The sequence below is a fragment of the Cavia porcellus genome, unplaced genomic scaffold, assembly GCF_034190915.1.
Source record: "Cavia porcellus strain 051 isolate PalLab524CR breed Dunkin Hartley unplaced genomic scaffold, mCavPor4.1 scaffold_29, whole genome shotgun sequence".
Lineage (NCBI taxonomy): Eukaryota > Metazoa > Chordata > Mammalia > Rodentia > Caviidae > Cavia > Cavia porcellus.
Window position 1 is genome coordinate 27,067,505 of NW_026947512.1, and position 25,032 is coordinate 27,092,536.

The window sequence follows — 25,032 nt, forward strand, 5'->3', positions numbered from 1 at the left end:
TCAAATTATAATGAAGAAGAGACGATACGTTAAAGAAAGAAAAAACATATATATGAAAGGAAAATAAAAAATCTAAAATATACACAAACTTATCATCAACAATTTTTGACTATTTCAGATTTCTCAAAGAGCAATTGAATATTATCTGCCAAAATTGTACTACAACTGGAAATCCATACAAAGATAAATTTCATTCCATACATAAAAGAATTGGAAGTCAGCCACAGCCATAAATGTATAAATAAATATACAAACTTTATGGACAAAATTTTTATGGCAAATTTGACCAACAAAGCATGTCAGAAAAATGAATTAATTTAGATTTCATCAAAAAGTAAAGAAATATGTTCTTGAAAATAAAAACTCAGAAAGTAAGACAAAGAATGTAAGACCGTATGCACAAAATATGTATCTGAAAACATAGCTGCATCCCATATATTTAAAAGCCTATTACGATATAAGATAAACTACATAATTAATCTGGAAAAATATAAAATTTTCACAGAAGATAAAACTGAAAAGTAAATAAAAATGTGCTCCCCATCATTAGTCAACCAGAAACATTATTAAAACATGACATACCGGGGCCGGGGATTTAGCTTAGCGGCATAAGTGCCTGCCTTACAAGTGTGTGGTCATGAGTTTGATCCCCGGTACTGATTAAAAAAAATGACATAGCACTTTCCATATACTAATGATTAAAATGGAAAAACTGTCCATCCTGTTTGTTACTGAGACTGTGAAACCAGCTGAACCCATATACATTACTGGTGGGAATAGAAAATGCTTCAAGAATCCTATGGAAGAATCTTGTAAGCTTAATCATGTGCACAAATACGAGCTCACAATTTCACATTTAGATATTTTTCCAAGAAATAATAGGTGTATTTTATCTAAAGACTGGTGTTTGATTAAATGATCACAAATAGCTCAATTATAACTTCCAAAATGTGGAAATAATCCAAATGTTCATTAATAAAGGAACAGACAATCAAATTTTTTAAGCCATATCTCATACTCCACAAAAAGTTACTAATGCAAGAAATGACATAGAATGACAGATTTTATTGAAAAACAAGCTAAATATAAACCTAATTTAGAATGATAAAAACAACATTGATTCTTATGATGGTGGAGCTGAGGGAAGCTTGAGTAAAAAAAGAGTAAGAGCACTTTCTAGAAGTTTAAAACTGTCTCTCGGGTGACTGGATTTCTAGTTATATAAACATCCTTATTTGGTAGTCTTTGGTCTGCATACTAAATATGTGTGAATTTTAGTTTATATAGTTCATACTCAAATAAATGTGATTTTGCAAAAAATGACCTTTAAGAAAGTAGGCATACAGCTGTAAAAGATAGTAAATTTTATTGTTACTCAAAGAAAAAAGCCACATCAATCTGTTCAAAAGAGATATAAAAATCAGAGAAAAGTAATAAATTCAAAGCAGGTCAAATCAAACAACAGAAACTCCAGATAGAAAATTAAGAATATAAACAAATGTTGCACTGAGTAAAGTCAAAGGCTACCAAAGCTCATTAAAATTTTAAATTGATAGTAATTTTGTGAAATTTAAAATCATCAAAATAAAAAGAATAATCTTAGAGTTTAGATAATTAATACACATATTGTCTATAAAAATAGTTAAAGGTAAAAGCTTCTTTCTTATCAGCAAGAACATGTAATAGAACACAATGAAACATTTAGAAATATATCTAATTGTTAAATGCAATTCAAAGTTGTAAAGCTGTGAATCTTCATAACTTTTTCTTAGATTCATGATAGTGCTTATAAAAATCTCAGCAAGGTCATTTTAAAAATTTGATATGCTTATTTTAAAAATAAATTATCTGATTAAATATTCCTGCTTATAAATATATAATAATTATGACAGAGGGCTACAAAAACACCAGAAGAAAGTATATTTGCTAATATCACAAAAGAGAATACACAGAATAACAATTAAATACATATGTTTAGTATATATATATATATATAATGTTCATTACATGTACATATGCATATATATATATATATATATATATATATACATACATACATACATACGCATTTAGGATATATGAAAAAAACACAATATCAAGCCACTCGAGAAATGTTCAAATCTCAAATTTTTTATTATGGAAATAGTGTTGTACATAAAAAATATAAAGTGAATTAAAACATGAATAAGAAAAAGGAAATATACTGTAACTTACAGAATAAAAATATATAATATCTATTTTTTATAGAAGACAAGCATTATTTTAAAAATTATTAAATTATTATTAGCTTTATAGAAAAGGAATGACTTATGTTTATAATAAATATTAAAGAAAATTTATAAGTTACAGAAATCAAGATCATATTTATAATACATATAATTAAAAAAGAATTATTATTTAGAATTACCAAGATTCCAACAAAAACTAGAACCCCTCCCCAAATTAAATTAAGATTGGGATAATTAACTGTCAATTAACCTATGACAACATATTCTAAGCCCACACAGTGAAAAAATTAATGCACACCAACACTGAAATATTATAACATAGCCATTTATTTTGTAAATATTAAAAGATGATATCACCCCGTCATTACCAAGCTTGTAGAGCAAGAAGGAGCTATTGCCATTCATGTACTGTATATTGGTACAATCACTCAAGAAAATGTTCTCACATTTTATGTCCCAGAAAATCCAATCTTAGCTACATATCCCAGAGAAATTTGAAGATAAATATCAACTACTGTAAAAAAGTCACATCACTTCTTCAACATAATATACACATTTTTGATTATCACTGTTTTTATTTTCTATTTAAATTATTTCATCATCATTTTGAGTTTAATGAGTAAATGATTTCAGAATACATATTAATGTGATTTAATGCAAAAACAAATTATTTAATTCTTTGTTTTCTTGATTAGTCTACTGAGAAGTGCATTTATTTTGCTACATTCATCATGAAATCTTATATCCATTTATGTACACTTCAAAAAACAAAGCAAGTTAATATAAATCTTCTACTACAGGAATGTAGATGGTCTTAGAAAATTATGAGCATAGTAAGATCACAGAGTACTTTACTTACTGATACGGCTGCACTTGGGGAGAGGGGACCAGCCATTCTCTGTGCATGTAATTCTGTTCTGCCCATTTGGAAGACTATAGCCAGGAAAACACTTAACCGCTACAGATTGATCTTGTACATATGTTTCTGTTTTACGTGGACTATTTCCATTTTCAACATAATCGTGAAAGCACTTTCCTAAAGACCACAAAAATGACAAATTTTTAAAAAATGAACAAACAATTTGGTGAAAAATCTAAACTAAAACACAACTTGACAATATTAAACAGGAATACATAAGCACCCAATATAAAGTGCAATGATTTAACTATAATTAGTGCCCAGTACCTCTTTAAAAAGTGAAATCAATGTTCAGTGCTTTTATTTTGAGTTTTTGCAACTAAAACTAAGTAAATATTCTTGTAAATTTTCTCCTTATCTTCTGATTTTTATGAAGAACTCTTCATGAAAGACAAAAAGTTTTTGTTTATAGATATCTTAACTTCATTTTTGATACTGGCATCTTACCTGAAGTCACTCATGAACTCTTCTTTCTACATATATATGTATATATATGTATATTTATTTATATATATATGTATATTTATTTATATACATATATATTTTCCATTATATATTTATACATACATAATTACAAAGACTTTTACTTACTGATGCATGGTACTTTTGGTGACCATCCATCTTTTGTGCAGTAGATATGATCCCAGCGTGACAGAGAAGGGGGCGCAAAATTCTCATGACAGAAATAGCTGTAATACTTTCCTATAGGTACTGGAAAGTATGGTCTATAATAACTTTCATAATGTAGAGCTCCATGTTTTATTTCTGGAAAGTCACAAGGTTTCACTTGTAATTAAAAACAAAAACAGATTTTATTTTAGTGAATAACTATACCAGAAATGACTCATTTGATCAATGAATTATATTTTATTATTAACATTATTAAATATATAATTTGAGGTTTCCAGCACAACAAAAGTTACAGAATTCAAATGATTGAGGTATGTGAGAAGGTTTTTGATAATGAAACTGAAATTATTCTTGTGGCTCACTAGACAAAAAGACTAAGATATTTGTTACCATCCAAATAGTTATGATTATGATAAACATTGATTTCTAATTTTAATGGGAAAATGAAGTTATTCTAGTGCTATAAAATATTTCAAAATTAGACATGGTATAATTATGTCTTATGGAATACATCTTATTTGTTATGTAATATTAACATTATGTTAATGTGATTTTATTTACTATATTGAAAGGTTTATATAGAATATTTTCTGAAAATTGGCCCTTTTCATAAAATTATTTAGATATAATCTAGGATTTTTAATACCATAATAGTATTTTTCTGTGAGCTATCATTCTATTCAAGAAATCTTATTACCATGTTGAAAATAATTTTCACACCTACATACATCCAAGATATAAAACAAACAGTGTGAATTTTCTTTATTTTTTATATGGTTTTATTTGACACAAAAACTTTTAAAGAAATTTCCACATATTTGTTTTGGGGGTTATAAACTGAATTTTTGCTTGTTCTAAATATCTTTCTTTAACAAAAGACTAGACAATATTTAATTATACTTTCTTTGTATACAGTACATACCTCTTATTTTCCCATTTTTATGAAGACTTTATTGATGAGATTAAAATGTTTAGTTTTTAGTCTCATACTTCTTATATAATATTTATTTTGTCTCCCCACAACTTGAAGATATGGAATATTTTCTTTTTACCCTTGGATTTTTCAAATTACATCTGATTTGTCAAGGCCTATGTGATTTAGCAGTAATGATGTTTTAAGCAAACTTTATGGAAGTGAGATTTTTTTTAAAATCAATTAAATTTCATTAAGTTGCAGAGTAGATTTAAAAACTAATGCTTCACTGCAGAATAAATATAGTCATCCATCTTACTGAGATGCTTCATGGAACATTAATAAAATAAAGTAGATCATTGATATATCTAGCTAAAAGTATGAAAAGAGAACTTAATTAAAGGTATGTTTCATTATAATGACCAGCCTAAATTCCTTTGCTATTCTATGTCATGTGGCCACATTTGAATCTGTGTCTTCTTTATAAAGTAATTCCTTGAAGCAAACATAATATTCCACACAGATTGATCAGCAGAGAGGGGAGTACTTAGCATAAGCTCATTTTTTAATCACACACTTCTGTCAGTACAGTTTATAGCCTCCCTGGAAGTTAAGTTGGTTCGATCATAGTGTCTATGCAAATCAATATTTGAACTGACTAAAATATTTACTAGTTTTTACAACTGCTGCCAATTTACTTTGTCCTAGGACAGCTAATTTCTTTGACCCAAACCCAGAATTCCTACCACATGTCATTCAACCTGGCATGTAGGAATTTCCATGATCTGTTGTAATGTAGATTCATTATCATTTGTATTATTCCACTCTCTCAGATCAGTAACTCTGGAGAAAATTATATATCATCCAAGCAACTTATGGACAGGACCATGGGGAAGGAACCAAGGATTACAGCTAAAATCTATGATATGTGGGAAGTGAATTCTGCAGCCTGGCTGAGCCTTCACATGATTAAGGCCTACGGCAGTGTCCTAACTATTCTGAAGAAAGACACTGTGACTCAGAATTACTACACTAAGTCATCCCCATCCTCCTGATCCATAGAAACTATGAGCTAGCAAGGATTAGTTATTAAGCAAATACGTTTTAAAGGAAATTTGTTGTGATTAACATATGTGTTAAATGGCACTCTTCTTACCCACTGTGTCATTCAAATATTGAAAAATTTTATTAACTAGAGAACCATATATTTCTAAACATGAGTGTGTTTGATTTTAGGTGGCAAGAAATTAACAGATTCATTATGGTTTATCTAGCTGTCCCCAAAGCCTCAAGCACTCATAGGTGTAGCTTTTGGGAGGGGACTGGACCATGGGTGTGTGGTACTGGGTGAGTCTACTGATAGATTTATAGCTGGATGTGATGTTGGGAGGTGAAGCCTGGTGGGAAGAGGTGGGGCACTGTGAGCATGGCCGAATGGTATATTCTTCCTCTCTTGAGGGCCACTGTTTCCTACCTGTTCCACCATGACCTTTGCCCATCTGCCAGACCATCCTGCCTTGGATCCAGTCCATACTAGACTGAAATCTCTACGAACCATGAACCAAAATAAACTTCCCTTCCTTTAACTTGTGAGTGGTGAGTATTTTATCCCAGCAATAAGAAAATAACTAAGGCAAGGTTCTAGTTTACTAAAATTGTGCATTTTATGTTACTTAGAATTGGATATTTTGTAAAGAAGTAGAATCAAGGTGTATTATATGCCTGTACCAACTTCACAAAATGAATGTAATCATTATGTACATGAACATGTACTTTCTTTTACATTCATAAGAAGAAGACACAATAAAACCAACTATTTGTCATATTATCTATGAACTCCCTTTATAAGCCTTTTTTAAATTTAAGAGAAAGTAATTTCTGAATTAAGAAGCAAGTCAAAATATAAATGAAACTTACAGCTACATCTTGGAGCAGGTATCCAGCCACTACTGGTGCATTTTGCCGTATTTCCCCTGCTTGCAGGATAAAAACCATCTTTACATTTATATGTGACTTCATCTCCAGCTCTGTGTTTAATTCTTTGAGGTGAGTAGAAACCATTTGGAATATAAGGAGGTGTACATGTTTTTTCTGAAGAAAAAAAGGATATGTGGATAATGCAGCAATCAGATCCATTAAAATTAAATATATGAAAATATAGACATGAATGTTATTTGTCTTCAGCAAAGCACAAATGGCATTACAATAGACACATCTTTATATCCTGTCTGATATATCACTCATATTTCCTTCACTATATATTTTCTTTTATCGGTACCAGGGATCGAACTCACGACTGCCTGCTAGCAAGGCAGGCGCTTCTGCCACTGAGCTAAATCCCCAGCCCCTATATATTTTCACCAGACATATTTGTGCCTCCTGGACTCCTAATCTTTCCTTTCTTTGAAGCTACCATATACTTTATGCTACTCCAGATGTGACAATTACTTCATCATATATAACTATTTTTTCTACATCCTTCTACTTCTTTGATTACTTTTGTTCCCATAGGAAGTGTTTATAAAGTGTTCAGTTGGTGAGACTTCATATCCCTCCTCCTTGAAGTAAGTGTGACCACATGTTTAGCATAAGACAATGCAATGAAAATAGAAACAGAATTTTTATTTCAAGGAGAAAGTTTTAAAAGAGACTGCAAGTTCTTGTTCCCAAAACTGCAGTAAGAAAGGCCATAAAATGATTATACCTCTCTTATTTTACCTTTAACAATTAACGCTGTAGCAGAAAATGCATCCTCCCTCCAGTCTTCTGTTGTCTGGTAATATTTCTTATTACAATTTCCTGTTACTTTTGCCACTTATAAATGACTTGTCACTGTGATGCATAGTGGGTCACTATGATGTATATTGTAAGAACCAATAAAAGACAGCTAAGTTCTCTGCCTCTGTACTTCCCCTTTCAACTCCCTGAAAATCTCCCTCCCTGAGTCTTCAAGACCTGATATTTTTGGAATGATCCCAATCAGTGCTCATCAACATAAAATAAATCTGACTCCAAATCTTAGGTGTTGTTCCATTATTTCTTCTTGCCATTGAATCTGGTGTGTTAACTAGAAAGAGTGCCTATGTTGACCTCTTTGGTCACTGGTCATAGCCCTCATGGACAGATGGGAAGATGTGCCCTTGAGATTCCTCAAGTTTCCTTGGAGGTCTGGAGGAGGATTCCTTGCTTCCTGCTTTCTCACACTGGACTACAAAAGGAAAAGAACATAGTCTATCTGTTTGTCTGTCTGTCTGCTTGCCTTCCTAATTCTTTTAGGAAAAATATTTCATTTTATTGTGTCCCTTTTATATGTATTTAAGAGAAAGTAATTTCTGAATTAAGAAGTAAGTCAAAACATTTTGGAGCAGCTATCCAGCCACTACTTGTACAGTTTACTTAGTTGCAGGATCATCTTTACATTTATATGTGACTTCATCTCCTGTTCTGTTTTTAGTTCTCAGAGGAACCTCAATTAGTCTGACTGTCAGTCCTACTCAGCTCAGAGCAGGAGAGACTGATCACCTTTCATTAATCAGGACCACCCTTGAGAGAAGGCAGTTGCAATGTTTTAATTCCTGAGTGTCTGTTGAATGAATGTGTGAGTCAACAGAATCAGCAATAGGCTGCTCTGTCTGTGCACCACGACTGGGGAGCACTGGTTGTTGTGGTTGATTGGGCCCTCACCTATAATTCCAAGGCAGTTGACATTGGCATAATGGGACCCTTACACTCTCCTTAAATTGCACCTAAGCCCCTGCAAGGGGTATAGCCAGGAAGACACATGAATGGTCTCTTTTTGAAGGGCAGCCATCCTTTGTCTGTTGCACTATCCTTCAAGAGACTACAATACACATGTAGGGAGCCAGAAATAGGAACTAATTAGTCAAAACCTTAAGCCCTTGACTATAGGAAAACGGACTTTTCTGAGATTGTGGAGTTAAAAATGCAACTAAACTGCTCAAAGAAAAAAGGATAAAGAGGTGCATTTTCCCTGAGTATTCTGCATTGGCACCTTCATTGGCTTCTGTAGTTGCTGCCAACACACTTAGCTTCACTCCTACTCCCAACTTATCTACTTCCAGTCAGTTGAACTAGTTTCAGATAGCCAATGCCTGCATTCATCCACAGAGGCTCTCACTCTGGAGTCTTCTGCTTCCTATCCTGCTCAGATGGTATCATCTGGCAACTACTCAAGATGACTATCAGCAATTTCTTCTGAGTTCTACATTTTGACTGAGAAAAATTTGCCCTGTCAGCTATGATGAATGAGCTTCCCGGGCTTTCTCTAAGGCCATCCTATCTAGAAAAACACAGTCATCCAACAGGGGTGCAAAAATCCCAACACTATGTCAAAAGTTACTGCTATTATCAAGAAGCCTGATATAAGGACTATGGACACTAAAAATAAATACCTCTACAAATTCAAAGATAAGAGGTCTCAAAAACTTCCACATCTGTATTGGAAACCAATCTATGAATTTCCTGGCAGACAATGGAACTGAACTCTCTGTCTTCAAAAGTCCCTTCTGTTAAAAAGTTACAATCATCAGGGCACCTGAGACTTCTGACTCTCACCCCTTCTGCTAGACACAAACTTGCAGTCTGGGAGGACATCACCCCATATTACTTCAGGGAAAGAGATCTCCTCTTCAAGTTAAAAGCAACCATCTGCTTTTCATCCAGTCAGTCATCTTCCTTCTCATTTAACCCTGCACTTTCAATCTCACTGTTCTCTTAGAGGAAGATGATGTCTACATCACGCTGAGATAGATAAACACAATCTTGAAATTCTGAAAACTCTCCTCCAAGAGTTATGAGCCAAAGGGTTGTCTTTGCCTTGAGATGCCCCTTGCTGTCAGACAGTCTCATACATCACAGTAAAAACACTCACCTTCTCCTGATAAACTGTGACATCAACATCACAGCCATCATCTTGAACTTTACAGTTCTCAACCCATGCAGTCTTCTTGAATTGCTCCAGATCACTAGGACTCAATTGCTACAAAGGTTTGGAAATTCTCACATTGTTTTTGGGGAAACTCTATGACAGATTTGGCCAACCCACTAGCACCTTTTCTCTGAAATAGCCAGTTTCTCTGTGTCTTTCAGCTCTGTCATAGTCCTCTGAGGGAGAGGTAAGAAACAGGTTTCAAAACCACAAAATGTTTATAGATTTTCAAACTACTGAAAAACACCTCTCCTGACTGTTAAGCCAGTTCAAGATTTCCAAGTTCCTAATGCCACTGCAGTTGCTTCAGTCTTCTGCCACCCACAGTCTGCTAGTACATCTTCTTGTACCTAAGAAATGCCTTTTTCTGTCTTATGTTTGCTCCTGTAAGCCATCCCTTCTTGGAAAAGACACCAGTTCTGAACTCAAAGGTTAACTGACTTGGACTCAGCCTCCCACAGAGTGTTTAATTTGTTTATTCTCTCTGAAAGAGCCCTTCGAGCTGACCCCACTAGTTTCCTGACTCAAAATAAAACTTCACTTCTGATTAATGACACCCAGACTGCCTGATAGAAAAGGCACAAAAACTCTGGTGTGATACCTGGAAGAAACTGATTACAAGAAACTTCAAATTTCTTGGAGCCACTGATTTATATAGAATCTGGATACTTGAGTTCACAGCAACAATGATGCTTGCTCAGACTGTCAGTTCCTGGCAGCATCCAATGGTCTAGTCATGTAAATACTTTGATCCAGTCACTAAGGACTGCTTCTCCCTTGACTTTGCACTCTAATAGCCACTGTTGTTCTGACCAAAAAGCTAACAAGCTCACCTTAGGCCAAGACCTAACTCTATCACACTGGACCTCCTAAATAACTATGGACCGCTCAGTCTTGCCCCATACTGCCCACCAGATCATGACTTTCTGGCATAGAGTGATCCAACTGTTCTCAAGCTGACCAGACTTAAAAATGAATCCTCATCAGATGCTGAGTGCACCCTGGAAGTATCTCTGTTAAGAATGGAGTCTGACAAGTTAGATATGCTGTGGTCACCTCAAAAAAGTTGATTTGGCCAAAACTTTCCCATTATTCTTTCCTGCTGCTGCTTGGAAATCTGCCACCAGTGACACCAAACCTGTACCCATTCAGAGATCCAACTGACTGAAACATCAACCTCTGTCAGAAAAACATTTAATCAGAACCAGACCTACCCCCAACTTACGTCCAGCAAACTCAAACCACAGTCTGGCACTCATATCCATGAAATAAGCTCATGCTGGCCTTGACTTCTCCCCATTTAAAGATATACAGAGAGGCTTAGTGCTCATCTACACCTCTTCAGACTGGCCTAGTGCATTCTTTACCCATGCTGAGAGGGCAATAAAAGTTTGTAGGATCATGCTGTGAAAAATCATCTCTAGATATGGCCTACCCTTGACCACTGGCACTGGCAATGGGCCTGCATTTGTAGCAGAGGTAAACAAATAGAAACTACATACATCATATAGAGTACAAAAAAAATTTAAACATAAAGTGTAGCCCTATAGAAATATCTTGGAACAAGATTCATAAGAGTTTAGCTAAAAGACCAGGTATATCTATATATACTCCTGCACACACATATAAGCCAGGAGCATATTAACTACCTCTACAAGTTTCTAGATCTAAATCTAGCCTTAGATCTATCATTCCAAAGTCTTGATTTCTGAGAATTCCAGAGTCCTAATTTCTGAGAATCTGTCTGGACCAGACAGCTCCTCTGAAGTTCACTCTGAAAAGACAACACACTCAAAGCTCTGCTCTGATTATTGTCGATGCTGGCAGGTCCACACACAGCTGAAGACTAAGGACACCATTTACAGGATTGCTCTGTATCTCAATGCATTATTCCTCTTGAGTTTTATGCCTTTTAAAGCTGCTTATCCTAGTCCTTGCTTCCATTTTGAATTGTATTTTTTCCCATAGCTCTATGACCAAGAGAATAAAAAGTAACCAGTAAAATTTTCCAATTTTGAGGCCTGGTTTAGGGCCTATCTTAAGGCCGCAGACAATATTAATGCTTCTAGTTGGGCCTTAACTCAGATCATATAACATGCCCAAAAAACATTTGCTGGAGAAACTAACAGGAGGAAAATGTAGAAGAAAATCCACTCCCCCTCTCCGCTCCTGCCTTCCACATGCAGCCAGTCTGTTTATTGCCCACGTAACAGTACCTGTTACAAGTTCCTTTTACCTATGTCTCTTAGAAATGGCTGCTCAGGCCTGGGGATGTAGTTCAGCAGCACACTGCTTGCTTGGCAAGCTCAAGGTCCTGAGTTCAATTCCCACTACCCTCCCCAAAACAAAAAAACAAAAACAAATGACTGATCACTGAGATGCATGGTTAGCCACTATGATACATATTATAAGAACTAATTAAAGACAGCCAAGTACTCTACCTACATACTGTTCCTTTCAATTCTGTAAATACCTCCCTTTCTGGGTCTTTGGGGTCTAATACTTTGGGAGTGACCCCAATCAGTGCCCACTGAAGTACTATAAATCTGCATCCAAATTTTGGATGCATTTCAGTGTTTCTGCTTGTTGTCACATATAAAGAGCAGAGGCTCATCTGACCTGCATTGGAATGGAGAATTCATAGGACATAAACTTTGTTATGACATTCACCTATTGAAATTTTTTACTCAAATATGAAAAACTAATATAGGACAGGGACAATCAGCTTTGCAATGGATCAGAAGGTATCTCCTGCAGCTACTTTAGTCTGCCTTGGACTGCCTTAGACCACAAAAGTAGTCACAAGTAATATATGAACAAATATATCTTTGTTTACAAAAAACGTGTAGTCTAGATTTGACTGTGAACTACACTTTGCTATTGTTTGTCATAATTTATAAACTTTTTCTTATTCTTCAACTCTAGTGTATCTCAAAATGGATTAGTTCACGTTTTCTTTCTTATAAAATGTCATACATTTTAAGTATGTAGACAAGTTACATAAATGTCAATATTCTTTCCATGTTAGATTTTGGCTTAAAAACCTGTGGTGGCCAGTCATCTTTGCCTAAAGTCCTATTATGTCCTTCTCATGTACTCATTTCATGTTATGATGTACATGATTCATTGTCTCCTTACTTCTCCAAGTCACCTAACACAATTGCACTTTCATAAGTCTTGGAATTCACACAAATAAATTGAGACTAAGTGTGTTATCTATATTTCTTTTCAGTATTCCAACTTTTGCTGTATCCATTCTGAATGAAAACTTGCCTTCCACATTCAGTGACAAGAACTTTCAAACCTTTTATTTCTCTACTCTTCTTAAAATTTGGCCCTAATTTTACACTTTATTTTCTAGATCTTATCTCCCTGTCAATTTCCTATTTACTCTTTATGTTACCACCAATCTGGCTTCTGTCTGGCACTCACACATGCCAAGCTCATTCCTACCATTTGCACTTTCCATCCCATATGTTTCACACAATTCTGCCCTAGAGCTTCACATGGATGTTTTACAACTACTTCAGAAAATTCTTCTGTGAAGACCCTTAAAGATATTATTTAAATACATATCTATGTCTTGCAATTGATTTTATGTTAGCATTAGTCCTTGATTTATTATTTCTTTTTCCTTTCACACTCTTAGTGACTTTTAAGATATCTCAGTGATTAAATGCTAGCTCATCATGTTAGTGACTTATTCAATGAGATCCAAATTATATATCCAAGTGCAACTTCACATTCAATAGGCTCATATGTATAATGCAAAAGCCTATCTAATTTACTTACATGACAAACTAAATTACCATCCATTATGGTTTGTGTTTAAAAGTCCCCCAAAACTTCATGCAGCCATAGGGCCAGGTCTTTTGAAGGGAGCTGAGTCTAGCATTTGTGACTGGTTTGTTGTCTAGCATTGGGATTGGCGGTATGAGTGCTGCACCTGCCCAAGGGCAGGGAGCTCACATATAATATAAGAGAGGGAAGGAGGGTGCTCTTCCTTTTTGCCCTTTGGCTATTGTTGCTTGCTGCCACCATGAATGGCCGCCCTTTAGCGAAGTCACCCTGCCTTGAAGCTAGCTATGGACTGAAACCTCCAAAAGCCATAAGCTAAATAAATCTTTCCTTCCTTCTTTTTGGGAAACATGTATTTTGTCTCAGCAATGAGAAAAAGTAATTAAGACATAATCCTTTGCTCTACTTTTTTATGTTTTGTATTTTCATTTGTGAAAGAGCATCTTCATAGAAGGCTAGAAAATCCACTCACATCCCTTCCTTTTCATCACTCTCACATTCAGTCAGACACAAATTTGTATCCTGATTTGAATACTTTTATGTTTAGCTCCTGGAAGTATTGCAGCTGTCTCTCTATTGCTCTTAAATTTATGGTCCATTGTGACAAGATAAGTTTTAGTATGTGTCTATTGCTAACACCATAGGACATTCACAGAAGAAATAAATATATAATAAATAATGTGAGCACCTAAAAATAGTTTTCTTCTTTCTTTCTTCCTTCCTTCCTTTTCTTTCTTTCTTTGTTTTTCTTTCTTTTTTCTTTTTTGAAACAGTCACATTTTGTGGTGCAGCCTGGTCTTTAACTTACTAAGTAGCACAGGCTGGCCTCAAACTTGCTGCAATCCTCCTGCCTCAGCCTTCCAAAGCCTTCCAAGTTCTGGAATTACAGATATGTGCCACCACAACCAACCTAAACAAAAGTGTTAAGTAAAATATGTCTTAAATGTTTAATGTTATTTGACAATAGCTGCAAATGAGCCTTAAGTGTATTTTTGTCATGTACCTTACTTTGTTATGTCTATCACATTTTCATACAACATTTGTTGTTAAGTTTAGCTATTTTCGATTTTATTATGTTATAGCTTAATACCAATTTTTAAAAGTCAAAAGTAACAAGATACAAAAAAATGAAAGTTAAGAGACTAATCAAATATGAAAATTCCAACTATTGGCATGATTTTCTTAAATTATTGAAGAATGAAGAACTTTTGAAGATTACTGTCATCCTGTAGACATGAATCCCTTGATGAAGCTTAATGCCTCACATTCATAATTTCCCTTAAAATAAATGATGCTATTAAAACATTGACAGAATACATAATCCAAAAAGCAATAATATGCTAGAGTATCCAAATAGTTTTTTTCCTACTCTTTGAAACATTTGAAGTAAGAATTACTATGGAAGGTTAGCATTCTTTGTTGTAAGATGATAAAAATATAGTCTGTGTAAGGAATAGATAGACTTCAATCATAAGTAATTTTATTCAACACATATTGCTGCTTTTAATTATTGCTGAAAATGACTTTCTGGCACAAGACTGTCCTCTACTGGATACAGAGACAAAAGTTTTGACAATTCACTCAAATAAGACCCTGACATATGCATGCCATGGACCAAATGGGAGACAAGTTAATTATTTTGTCCTCGAATACTGTGTTTAAGGTCTAGTTTATTACCAATTTCCAAGCTTCTTATAAATTCAAATATAATAAAGAGAATTTTAAACTTTATTATTCCTAAGAAATTAAGGTGTATAGATTTGAGGTTCATTCTATATCAGCAGGTTGATCCTTGCATTGTACAAAGAAAACAAAAACCAGTTTTTGTAACACCTCAGCTGAGTATAGAAAATAGAGTACTCTTCTTAACAAGAGACTTCTCCATGCTTAGTTAATGTAAAGTGCATTTCAATAAATGCAGCATATTATTAAAAAGGGTACATGTTTATCCAATTTGGAGTAAATCTCTTTTTATATTAAACTTTAATAAATTATTTTATTAGACTATCCTGGCACCAAGGCCTTCTTTGTGGCATCTCTACTCTATACTTCCTCCATCTCAAAAAAAAAAAAGATCTTAAAGAATTCAGTCTTTTTAATATTTGACTCATATGTGTGACTGAGAAATGAAAAAAATCTAATAACAACGTATTTTGTAAAGGTGAAGTTTTTGAGGTGTGTGTGTGTGTGTGTGTGTGTGTCTTGGTATATGAATGAACTGACTGTTCAAGCATAGGAAGCTTAGGACCTGTAGTAATACTTTCTGGAAAGCCAGATATTTTCTATGTTGAAAACATATTTATTGAACAATAATTGTAAGGGGGTAGGTAAATTAACAAGTAAAAGGAGTAAAATTATTAGATGATTTCAATAAAGCAGTTATGGTATACCAAATCACCCAAACTTTTCCAAAAGTCTTACTATGAATTATTTGAATGCTGGAATGATGGTTCATCTCAAAATTCATCCATTATACAAGACAAGGCCCTGTATTTTGATGTTTGAATGGATGAAATAATTATCAGCTGTCTAAGGGGAGCTGTGGAACTAACACATGGTAGATCAAAATACCGGGTGACTCAAGCACAGATTTCCTCTCCTTAGGAACCATGAGCACCTCAAAGATGTGTTTTTAAACAATGCTAAAAAAGAAGGTCACTCAATTGTGAAGAAAGATATTTTCCAAGAAATTGTGTATAGGCTTACAGCATGTAAAATCAATTCAAATTTAACTCTACTTTTGTAAAGGAATGAGCTAAATCATGATTTACATGTGTAAGTATGTAACGTGATTTTAAAATTTAGAAGATTCTTAAGAGTTCAGCTTTTCTTGCCCCCATGTTATGTATAACAGCACACAAGATCTATGACAGCACATCATTATCTATAACAGCACACAAGAGCTATAACAGCACACCTTTATGTCACGAGATGTTATGTCCTAATATGGGTCCTTATTTCACTTACTGCTGTGGACCTCATCAAATGCAAATTCACTCCTCTTCCAAAATGTTTGCAAATAACTAAAGAATGTCATTACTACGTGATAGCTGTATCTTCTTACTGCTTTATAATTTCTTAAACTCTTCAGCTATCTTTCTTTTCTAAATCAGGGTAATTTGAAGTTATTTCTTTTAAAATGACATAAGTTAAATAGAACGTGATGGTGAAGATTATTTTTCCATGAGCAGAGTAGAGTTGAGATGAACTGTTTGGTTCTGCAAAACATGCTTTCAGATGAAAACTAGGAAAGCTCAGACCATCATCATCATTATGGTAGGTAGTCTATAGTAATAAAATGTCTGCTTCCTCCCCTTAATTTCATTGCCCATGCAAGGTTTTCTCATATGATAATAATGCAATTAACTTTTACAAGCTAAATTCCGAGCTTCAGAGCAGCAATCAAATTAAGAATTATAAATTACTGGAAATTAAGAAACCTATCATAGTCCTGGATCTACTCTAGAAACGTCTTGTAATTGGACCTATCTACTGAATTAGATGTTGAAGCTTTTGGACTTGGGTTATTTCAACGTAAAGAGTAAAAGTCTTAGGTAATTAGGGTCAAAACGGAGCTTATACATTTTAAGTTCTGTAATATACATTACTGAGCTTGCAATAGTTCATTCTTGTAAAAGTTGAAATTCTATTTTTGAGAAAAATACGTTACACAATTACAAGGATTATGTTAATTAATCATGGCTAGGAGTATAACTCAGTGATAGGGTGCATGCTTAGAAAGCTCAAGGTCCTGGATTGATCCTCAGAAGAAATAAAATAATTGATAAACTTTACAGCAAATGAAATAGAGAGTAAAAATGACATTACCTTCACACAAAGGCTCTGGACTCCATCCTGAATTAGTGCACAGAGCATCTCCTCTTACACTGTATTCAAAACCTTGGTTACATTTATATTGAAACCGTTCATTCTCTTTATAAATGGTCTTCGGAGAAATAGGATATCCATTTCTAATTTCTGGTGCTTTGCAGGAAATTGCTAAATGAACAGAATAAAATTTATAAAAGTTTTACTATAAGTTTAAGAACCATGACCAACTTATAGCAGACATTTTGTTTCCACCAGGTAAAGCTGCCAAACAAATTAAATTTCTGTTTTGACTTGACTGCTTGATGACTGATCTGGTATTCTTAACATTTATCTTCTAAAGAAAATTAAAATTCTTATTAAATTATGTTTCTAATGTCATGTCATCTGAAGGTAAATTAGTGTCCTGATATAAATGGCAGTCAGTCACAGGCATCTCCTGTGTATGTGAAGCTTAATGTAGCTGTAGGTTTATTTTAGTAAGTATTTTCATGGAATGACGTGCAAAAGTAGCACATTTTCTAGTAATGGATTAGAGTAATTGTTGACAGAACACTTTGACAAGGAAATTCATTTAACGCATTTTTCATTACATATAGAAAAGTAACTGATTTTTCTGTTGTTGAGCTTTTCTGTCAAAAACAAGAAGATGATGGCCATCATCTTTGATATTTTGCTCAAATATTTTTTTCTGGAATTGTAGCAGTGATAACTGACTTGAAGCCTGACTGTCTTTCCATGTCCCTCCCTTTTCACTCCCCCTGAACAGTATGTTTTCACTTTCCTCATCTTCATCTGGAAAACATCTCACTCGTCCCTACTATCCTAGTTCTTGGGAGACCAAGGAAAGAGAATTGTTCTGAGTTCATGGCCAACTTGTGCTACATGGTGAGACCATGCTTCAAAGCAAAGCAAACAAAAGAAAAGCAAAACACAAAGAAATTTAAAAAAAAAAACAAAAACCAAAAGCAACAACAGTAAAAGACATTTTAAATATTAGTAATTCTAACAAGGCTTCACTAGCCATGAAAATCTAGTGGAAAGCATGTAAATTTCATCCATGAATCTGTGAATTGTATAATATTTGCTTCAATGAATATAACTATTACTTTATCATTATTATCAAAATGAACTAGTCTGTTAGAAAGTTCTTGGGAAGAGAACTCTTTTTTATTTCTGTAAGGAGACTATACTTAAAAAGCATGAATCATATAGAGATTTTAGATAATGTTACCAAAACAAATATGACAGAAAATTGAGCTCAAAAATAATTGGCAAAGTAAAGCATGGTAATATTAAACACATTGTAATGTTTATTCCAAAACTTCAAATCATCAATTGTTCAAGACACACAAATCATCATCATGACTAAAGATAGTGAGGAAATTGTGGACTGCAGTTTATTATAGAACTTTTATAAAAAACATAGATTTATTTAGTGGACTCAATTCATTTAAGAAATATGTATAGTAAATGTGCATTATAAATATAGAACAGGTTCATTACTTAGGAATGTTTTCCAGAAATAGAATGTCATATTATTGGATTGGTAGAAATAAAGAATCAATTTTGACTTTTAAAATTTAAAAAGTCTCTTCTGGAGAGTAATTCTATAATTAGCAATAGAAATAATGGACATTCTGTTTCATACTGTAAGAGCTAAGGATAAGATTGCTATGGTAAGAGCAAGAGTTACCCATATTAAGTAACAACCTAGGTTTAAATCTTGACTGTGTTGTGGTAAACCAGGACATGTAATTTAACTTTGCACCATAGTTTCTTCCATTAAAAAATAACATAAAAGTACAGAATTCATACAGTTGTCCTGAAGGTAAAATAAGATGACTCATGTAAAAATACCTTTAGATCATTTAAGGGGAAGTAGTGCATGTATAATATACATTACCTGTTTTTAGAATTATTTGTGTTCTTTGAAGAGGACATTGTTTTTAAGAGTGTATTTTCAAGTGAAAAACTGAGAGTATGTATATAAATAAACAGGAGGTATATCTTACCCACACACTTCGGCTTCTCATTATTCCACAGACCGTTCTCTGAACAATATATTTCCTTATGTCCTTCTATCTTGAAGCCTGAATTACACTCAAATTGTACCACTTGTCCAAAGTAATACTCCTGATCAGGTTCCAATGCACTGATAAGTCTCCCATTCTCTGGTCCCGTAGGTGGCAAACACTTAACAACTGAAAAAGTAATTATAATTTTTTCAAATAAAATTTGAAAATTTGACCAGGACATCTATCCTGAAAAATGTCAACAAGATGGAAGAAATTACTGAAATATTTTAGAAGAATTTCATATGACTGTTTGCAAGATGTAAAGGTTAAGCAACAAAAATACTAGTACATTTTATCTTAAATTCGTTTTAACGAGAGTAGGCAATAAAATTCCAACATTTAAAATTTATAAATGTCTCAAAAAATTAAAACAGATGAATCTTGAAATAAACAAAATTTTCACTGATGCTCCAGAATAATTCGCCATTGAACTCTGAACAGAAATTCTAATTCTGAAAAACATTTCAAAGCAACTTACAATAGCGTTTATTTCATCTTCTAAATAAATGTTCAAGATAATTTAAATTGGTTTCTAATACAATACCTAGTCATTTGATTAATATATTGTCTTATACTTCAATATATGCAGTGTGAGGGCTGGGAAAAAATTTAAATACTTCTTTTGATTTTATTCGATATTTTCAAAATTTCTACAAATATGATATTCAACTTTTATGTTAGTAGAGAAAGTACCTGAATGCTTGTTATGATGGAAATTCTAGGGCTGTTTCCCTGCTTCCTGAAGACCTTTATTCAATAGGTCTTTTTTAGTAACCAAAAATCTGAATTTGGTTAGCCTCCTGGGTAATTTTGATGTAGGTATTTCCTAGAATACCTCATTTCTACCTTTGAAAAATCTCCTATTCTTTTCTAATTGATAGGATTATTATGTGATTATCATGTTTTTGTTTTTATTTCATCTTTTTCTGCAGTTACTATTTACCATAAAACTAGTAAGTACTATTCTGACTGAACTTTTTATTTTTATGATTACTAAAGATTTAAATTAGCCACCCAAAATTTGGAAACAAGATCCACCTTTTTTTCAGTGTTGGTGTTTGCAGACCAGAGTGCTCTTAATTCTTGCCTTTTTTTCTGGTAAAACTATGACTACACACAAAGACAAAACAAAGCAAAACATACATACACACACACACACACACACACACACACACACACACACAAACGTATAAAGGAATCATATGCCTTAATTAGTGTACAACCCCTGCATTTGTGCATTTGGGTTATTACCAGTTGAGACTTTCATTTAAAAAGCTAAATTCCGAACTTCTTCAAACTAACCATGTTTATGTATATCTTTAGAATCCAGAAGCCGTAAAGAAAGAAACAAAAAAGCTTTAGATTCCCTAACATCCAGAACTTTGATTGTTAGATGAGACTGTCTCATGTTCACGCTTGGTATACAGATACAGATTTTCCCTGCCTTGGATGTGGTGCCAAGCACGACACTCCAGACTTTTCCCATGCTAGGCAATCACTCTACAGCCAAGCTGTATTCCCAGCCCCCACATTGGATACACTGAAGTATAAGACAATGTATTAATCAAATGACTAGGTATTGTATTAGAAACCATAAAAATAACTTGAATAAGAAATATTTAATTATAGACTCTGTAGATATTTTAAAATAAAACTTCTTGAAAGATAATAGGTATTCTTGTCAATCAATTTTACGTCTACCTTCACATATAGGAATCTCATTGGTCCAACCATCTGCATCACAGATCCGGAAGTCAATCTCACCTACCAATTGATAGCTGAAAATGTAAAAATAACACACGGTGAAATAGTGTTTATATTGCAGTTTTAAACTTCACAGCTGTTCTGAATGTCTTTTAGAAACTCCATTTCATGAAAAATTAAATGCATATATAACTTCCTCCTTTTTTTCTACCTTCTTTTGTTTTCCTTCTTCCTTCCCTTTTTGCCCTCCCTCCCTTCTTCCCTCTCTATATTTATCTATTTTTAAAGCTTTTCCTCTTTCCCTCCTTCCTTTTCCTCTTTAACACTTTCTTATGTTCTTTCTCTTCTCCCTTTTTATAATTTCTCTACTTCTCCCTCCCTCCTTCCTGCTCTCCCTTCCTCTTCTTCTTTTTTTGAAAAGCCTGCAAGTCCATCAAATAATTCTACACGGGCAACTGTTTATTTCATTTGCAAATAAACGTTGTTCTGTTTATTGCACAAGTAAATATCCTTCAAAAGTATTTTTCTTTTATTGTTCTTGATTTATTTTTAATTTGATAAGGTAAGACATTTCAGTAGACTAAATTTTAGTCACAGAACTTGAAACCAGCATTTAACTCTATGTTTTATGAAGAAAAATAATTGATTATTAAGAAAATTCTCTGGTTCTTTTTAATGGAAGAAGTTACCCTGTTGTAATAGAGAGAGCATATATCCTTGATCAGCATTTTCCATCCACATCAGACCTACCCATTCCCAAAGGACTTTTGGATATTCTGCAAGATTCCACACAAAGCCTTTTAGGGGCCATGTACATGGAGGGAGAAAAGAGATTATGTCTGTATGTTAGCAGTTGGAGAAAGAAAATAGTTCACACCTCTGTAGCTCAGACAAGCAGAATACCAGAAAAAAAAAATTCCCATTGTCTTCTCAAAACTGCCTCACTGTAGGATAGCAAAAATGAGACATCCATACTAAATATTCTGTTAAATGCATAGTAGTCAGTAAAGGAAAAATGAATGGGGGCCATGGATCAAACGGGAAAATTGATTGGCAAAAATTATGGTTATAGCAGTCCTGTTCCACTGTCAGATTCTACAGGTGGGTTAAGAGATAGACATCTTCACATGTAGGTAAAGTGTCCCCTCAATGAAATTTTAAATAACCTAAAGAACTGATAAAGTTGTTGTGGAATTCCAAGTCAAGCATAGATACAATTACTCTCATGGTAGGACTACATCAGAGTTTGCCCATAGTTCATAGTGTATGAAGGTTATAAAGATTAAATTAAAGAGAGCCAGAGTTAAGGACAAGTGTGTAGCTAATTTCCTCATGAAATTATAAATATTAATTGCTAAAATTTAAGAAATCAAGAGGAAGATGCCTGTGAGTTTTAGCCACATCTGCTCTTAGACATGTCAAGGTGATCCTTAAAATTTTTTTGGTCTTTTTCGTTTTTATCGGTACCAGGGATCGAACTCACGACTGCCTGCTTGCAAGACAGGCACTTATGCCGCTGAGCTAAACCCCCAGCCCCATGGCCCATGTCTTCTTAATCTATCTGGTTGTATGTAACAAGCTCAGCAATTAAGACTGAAAGTTGGGATGGAAATGTGCTTGAAAAAACTGGAAAAGCTCCCTTTAACAGTGACCAAAGGGAGGCTAAATGTGACCAAATCTAATATTTGTTAGGTGTTTGCAACACTGGATCTCTTCTAAAGGCTTCAGCTGTAGGTCTTATCATTTTCTGCTACTGATATAATGATGCACATGTTACAACTCTGTTTTTTAAGAGAGGAAGTGGGAGTGAAACAATGACTTGTAAAGACATGTTATGTTAAGGTTTTGGAATGCAGGCTCACTCCAAATTCTGGTCTTTAAGTTACTACATATTATTGTCTCAAGAAATAACGAAAAAGGGGCTGGGGATTTAGCTCAGTGGCATAAGCGCCTGCTTTGCAAGCAGGCAGTCTTGAATTTGATCCCCAGTACTGATAAAAAGGAAAAAGACAAAACAAAAAAAGAAATAATGAAGAGTAACAAGATTCCATTTGTACCAGCTTGATTCTATTTATATTTATGTAGTATAAAATTATAGTGATATGATCCTGGCTTTGCCATGTATGAAATTTACTTCAAAATACTGTTTTTGACCTGGAGAGGAATAATAGAAAAGAAGTACACTGAGGAGCTATCTTGATGCAATCAATCATGAACACGCGATAGTTGATTAGAAGGCACAGAGTCAATGATTCTGAAAGAGTTGCATTTTGGTCCCTGTGATAAGAATAGTTTTCATACCATGGAACCATATATAATAAGTGAGTAAAATGCTTGCTTCCTCTAAATTTTAATTTTTAAATTTTTATTGCCAGGGATCAAACTCATGACCTTGCACTTGCCAAGCAGGAACTTACGCCCCTGAGCTAAATCCCTGGATAATTTTATAAAGTTTTACCAAGATAGTTGCCATATAATTTAATTTTATTATGATTCTCATTGTTTCTAACACATGAAATTCTCATACACTCTGAAAATAGCAGAACATAGTAAACAATTGTTGGATGAATGCTTATATGCATGGAACAACAATATTGTACCAGAGAAATTATGACTTCTGTTAATTTTCAATGTTAAGGAGATAACACTGAAAATCTAAATATAATCATTTACATTCCATAGTTTATTTTTCCCTGTGTATTACATTTTTAAATGCTTACAGAAAAATACAGTCACCTAACAATAAAACAAGGTATAGTTCTATTTACTATTTCATTATTGACCTCCTTTGTATTGACACATACCCTGTCTCACATGTGTAAATAACCTTCGCACCATATTCAAACCGATCTCCTACTGCAAGCTCAAAAGAACCAAAGGGAGTATCTCCAGGATGTCCACAGGGCTTTTCTAAAAAAATGAATAAGATTAGTATGTCATACAAAGTAAGCATTTTATGTAGGAGTTGAGGGACAAACATAGGTGGTATTAGGTCAGAGGTTAACATTAACTACAAGAAAAATTGAATATGCCAAAAACTATTTTACAGTTGATTGCGTCTGTGCAGTTTTATTTTTTATTTTCTTGATGTATGCCTCTCTTTTAAAATAATAGTGAACTGTTTTGTTTTTAGAAGACAATATGATATAATTCAGCCAATAGTACAATGTCAAATACTATACACTTGACAAAAGTTTTTATCTAAAGTATTTGATTCTTTGTATTATTTCCTTTTCAATTTGGGTTTTTGCCTATACCTGTCTCCTCAAGAGTTCTGCCTATTCTCTTTTCCATCAGATTTAGTGTTTTTGTTTTAATAATTACATCTTTGATCCATTTCAATTTTAGTTTAATACATGGTGATAGACATTGGTCTTGCTATAGTCCTTGGCATATGGAAAGCCAGTTTTATATTTATTTAGTTTAAAATTTTTATATTATGGAAAAATACAAAACAAAATAAAAATAATAATAATTAACACATATTGTTATCCTCAAAGTAGTTTCTCTGAGTACAAAATATGGGCATAAAAATTCTCTAAAAAAGATTAACACAAACCTTTCTTTTCAATAAACTAAGAAAAACTAGTAATATAACTACTTGGTATTTTTTTCTTTTTTTCCTTTCCCCCATCCCAGTTTATCTTTGTTTTCTGACAGTTTGTTCCCATTTCCCAATATATTGTACATTTTGTCCTTATTTTACTTTTCCAGCAGCATTTATTAAAGAAGCTATGTGGAGGTGTTTCGCCCTTTTGCAAAAATAAGGTGGGTTAAGTGTATGTGGAGTTCTTTATACATCTTCCAATCTGTTTAACTGAACCTCAGGTCTGATTTTTTGTTTGTTTGTTATGTTTTTGCCAGTGTCATCTTGTTTTTATCTCAGTAGCCCTGTGGTAAATTTCAAGTCAGGGGTTGTGACACTCCCTGCCTTGCCTTTGTTGTCAAGAATTATTTTTGTTACTCTAGGTCTCTTTGGATTCCAA

At 33.6% G+C, this 25,032-nt stretch overlaps 1 protein-coding gene across 1 annotated transcript in view; it reads right to left on the reverse strand.

Annotated features, from left to right (window-relative positions):
• Nucleotides 1-25,032, reverse strand: part of LOC100733902 (complement factor H) — a 97,171-nt gene that overhangs the window by 46,465 nt on the left and 25,674 nt on the right. The window contains exons 3-9 of the mRNA XM_063239868.1: nucleotides 23,851-23,956; nucleotides 21,044-21,120; nucleotides 19,280-19,468; nucleotides 17,265-17,435; nucleotides 6,608-6,781; nucleotides 3,739-3,933; nucleotides 3,088-3,264 (exon numbers count right to left, since the gene is read on the reverse strand). Coding sequence (XP_063095938.1) covers nucleotides 3,088-3,264; nucleotides 3,739-3,933; nucleotides 6,608-6,781; nucleotides 17,265-17,435; nucleotides 19,280-19,468; nucleotides 21,044-21,120; nucleotides 23,851-23,956 — 1,089 coding nt within the window. The remainder of the gene's footprint in view (nucleotides 1-3,087; nucleotides 3,265-3,738; nucleotides 3,934-6,607; nucleotides 6,782-17,264; nucleotides 17,436-19,279; nucleotides 19,469-21,043; nucleotides 21,121-23,850; nucleotides 23,957-25,032) is intronic.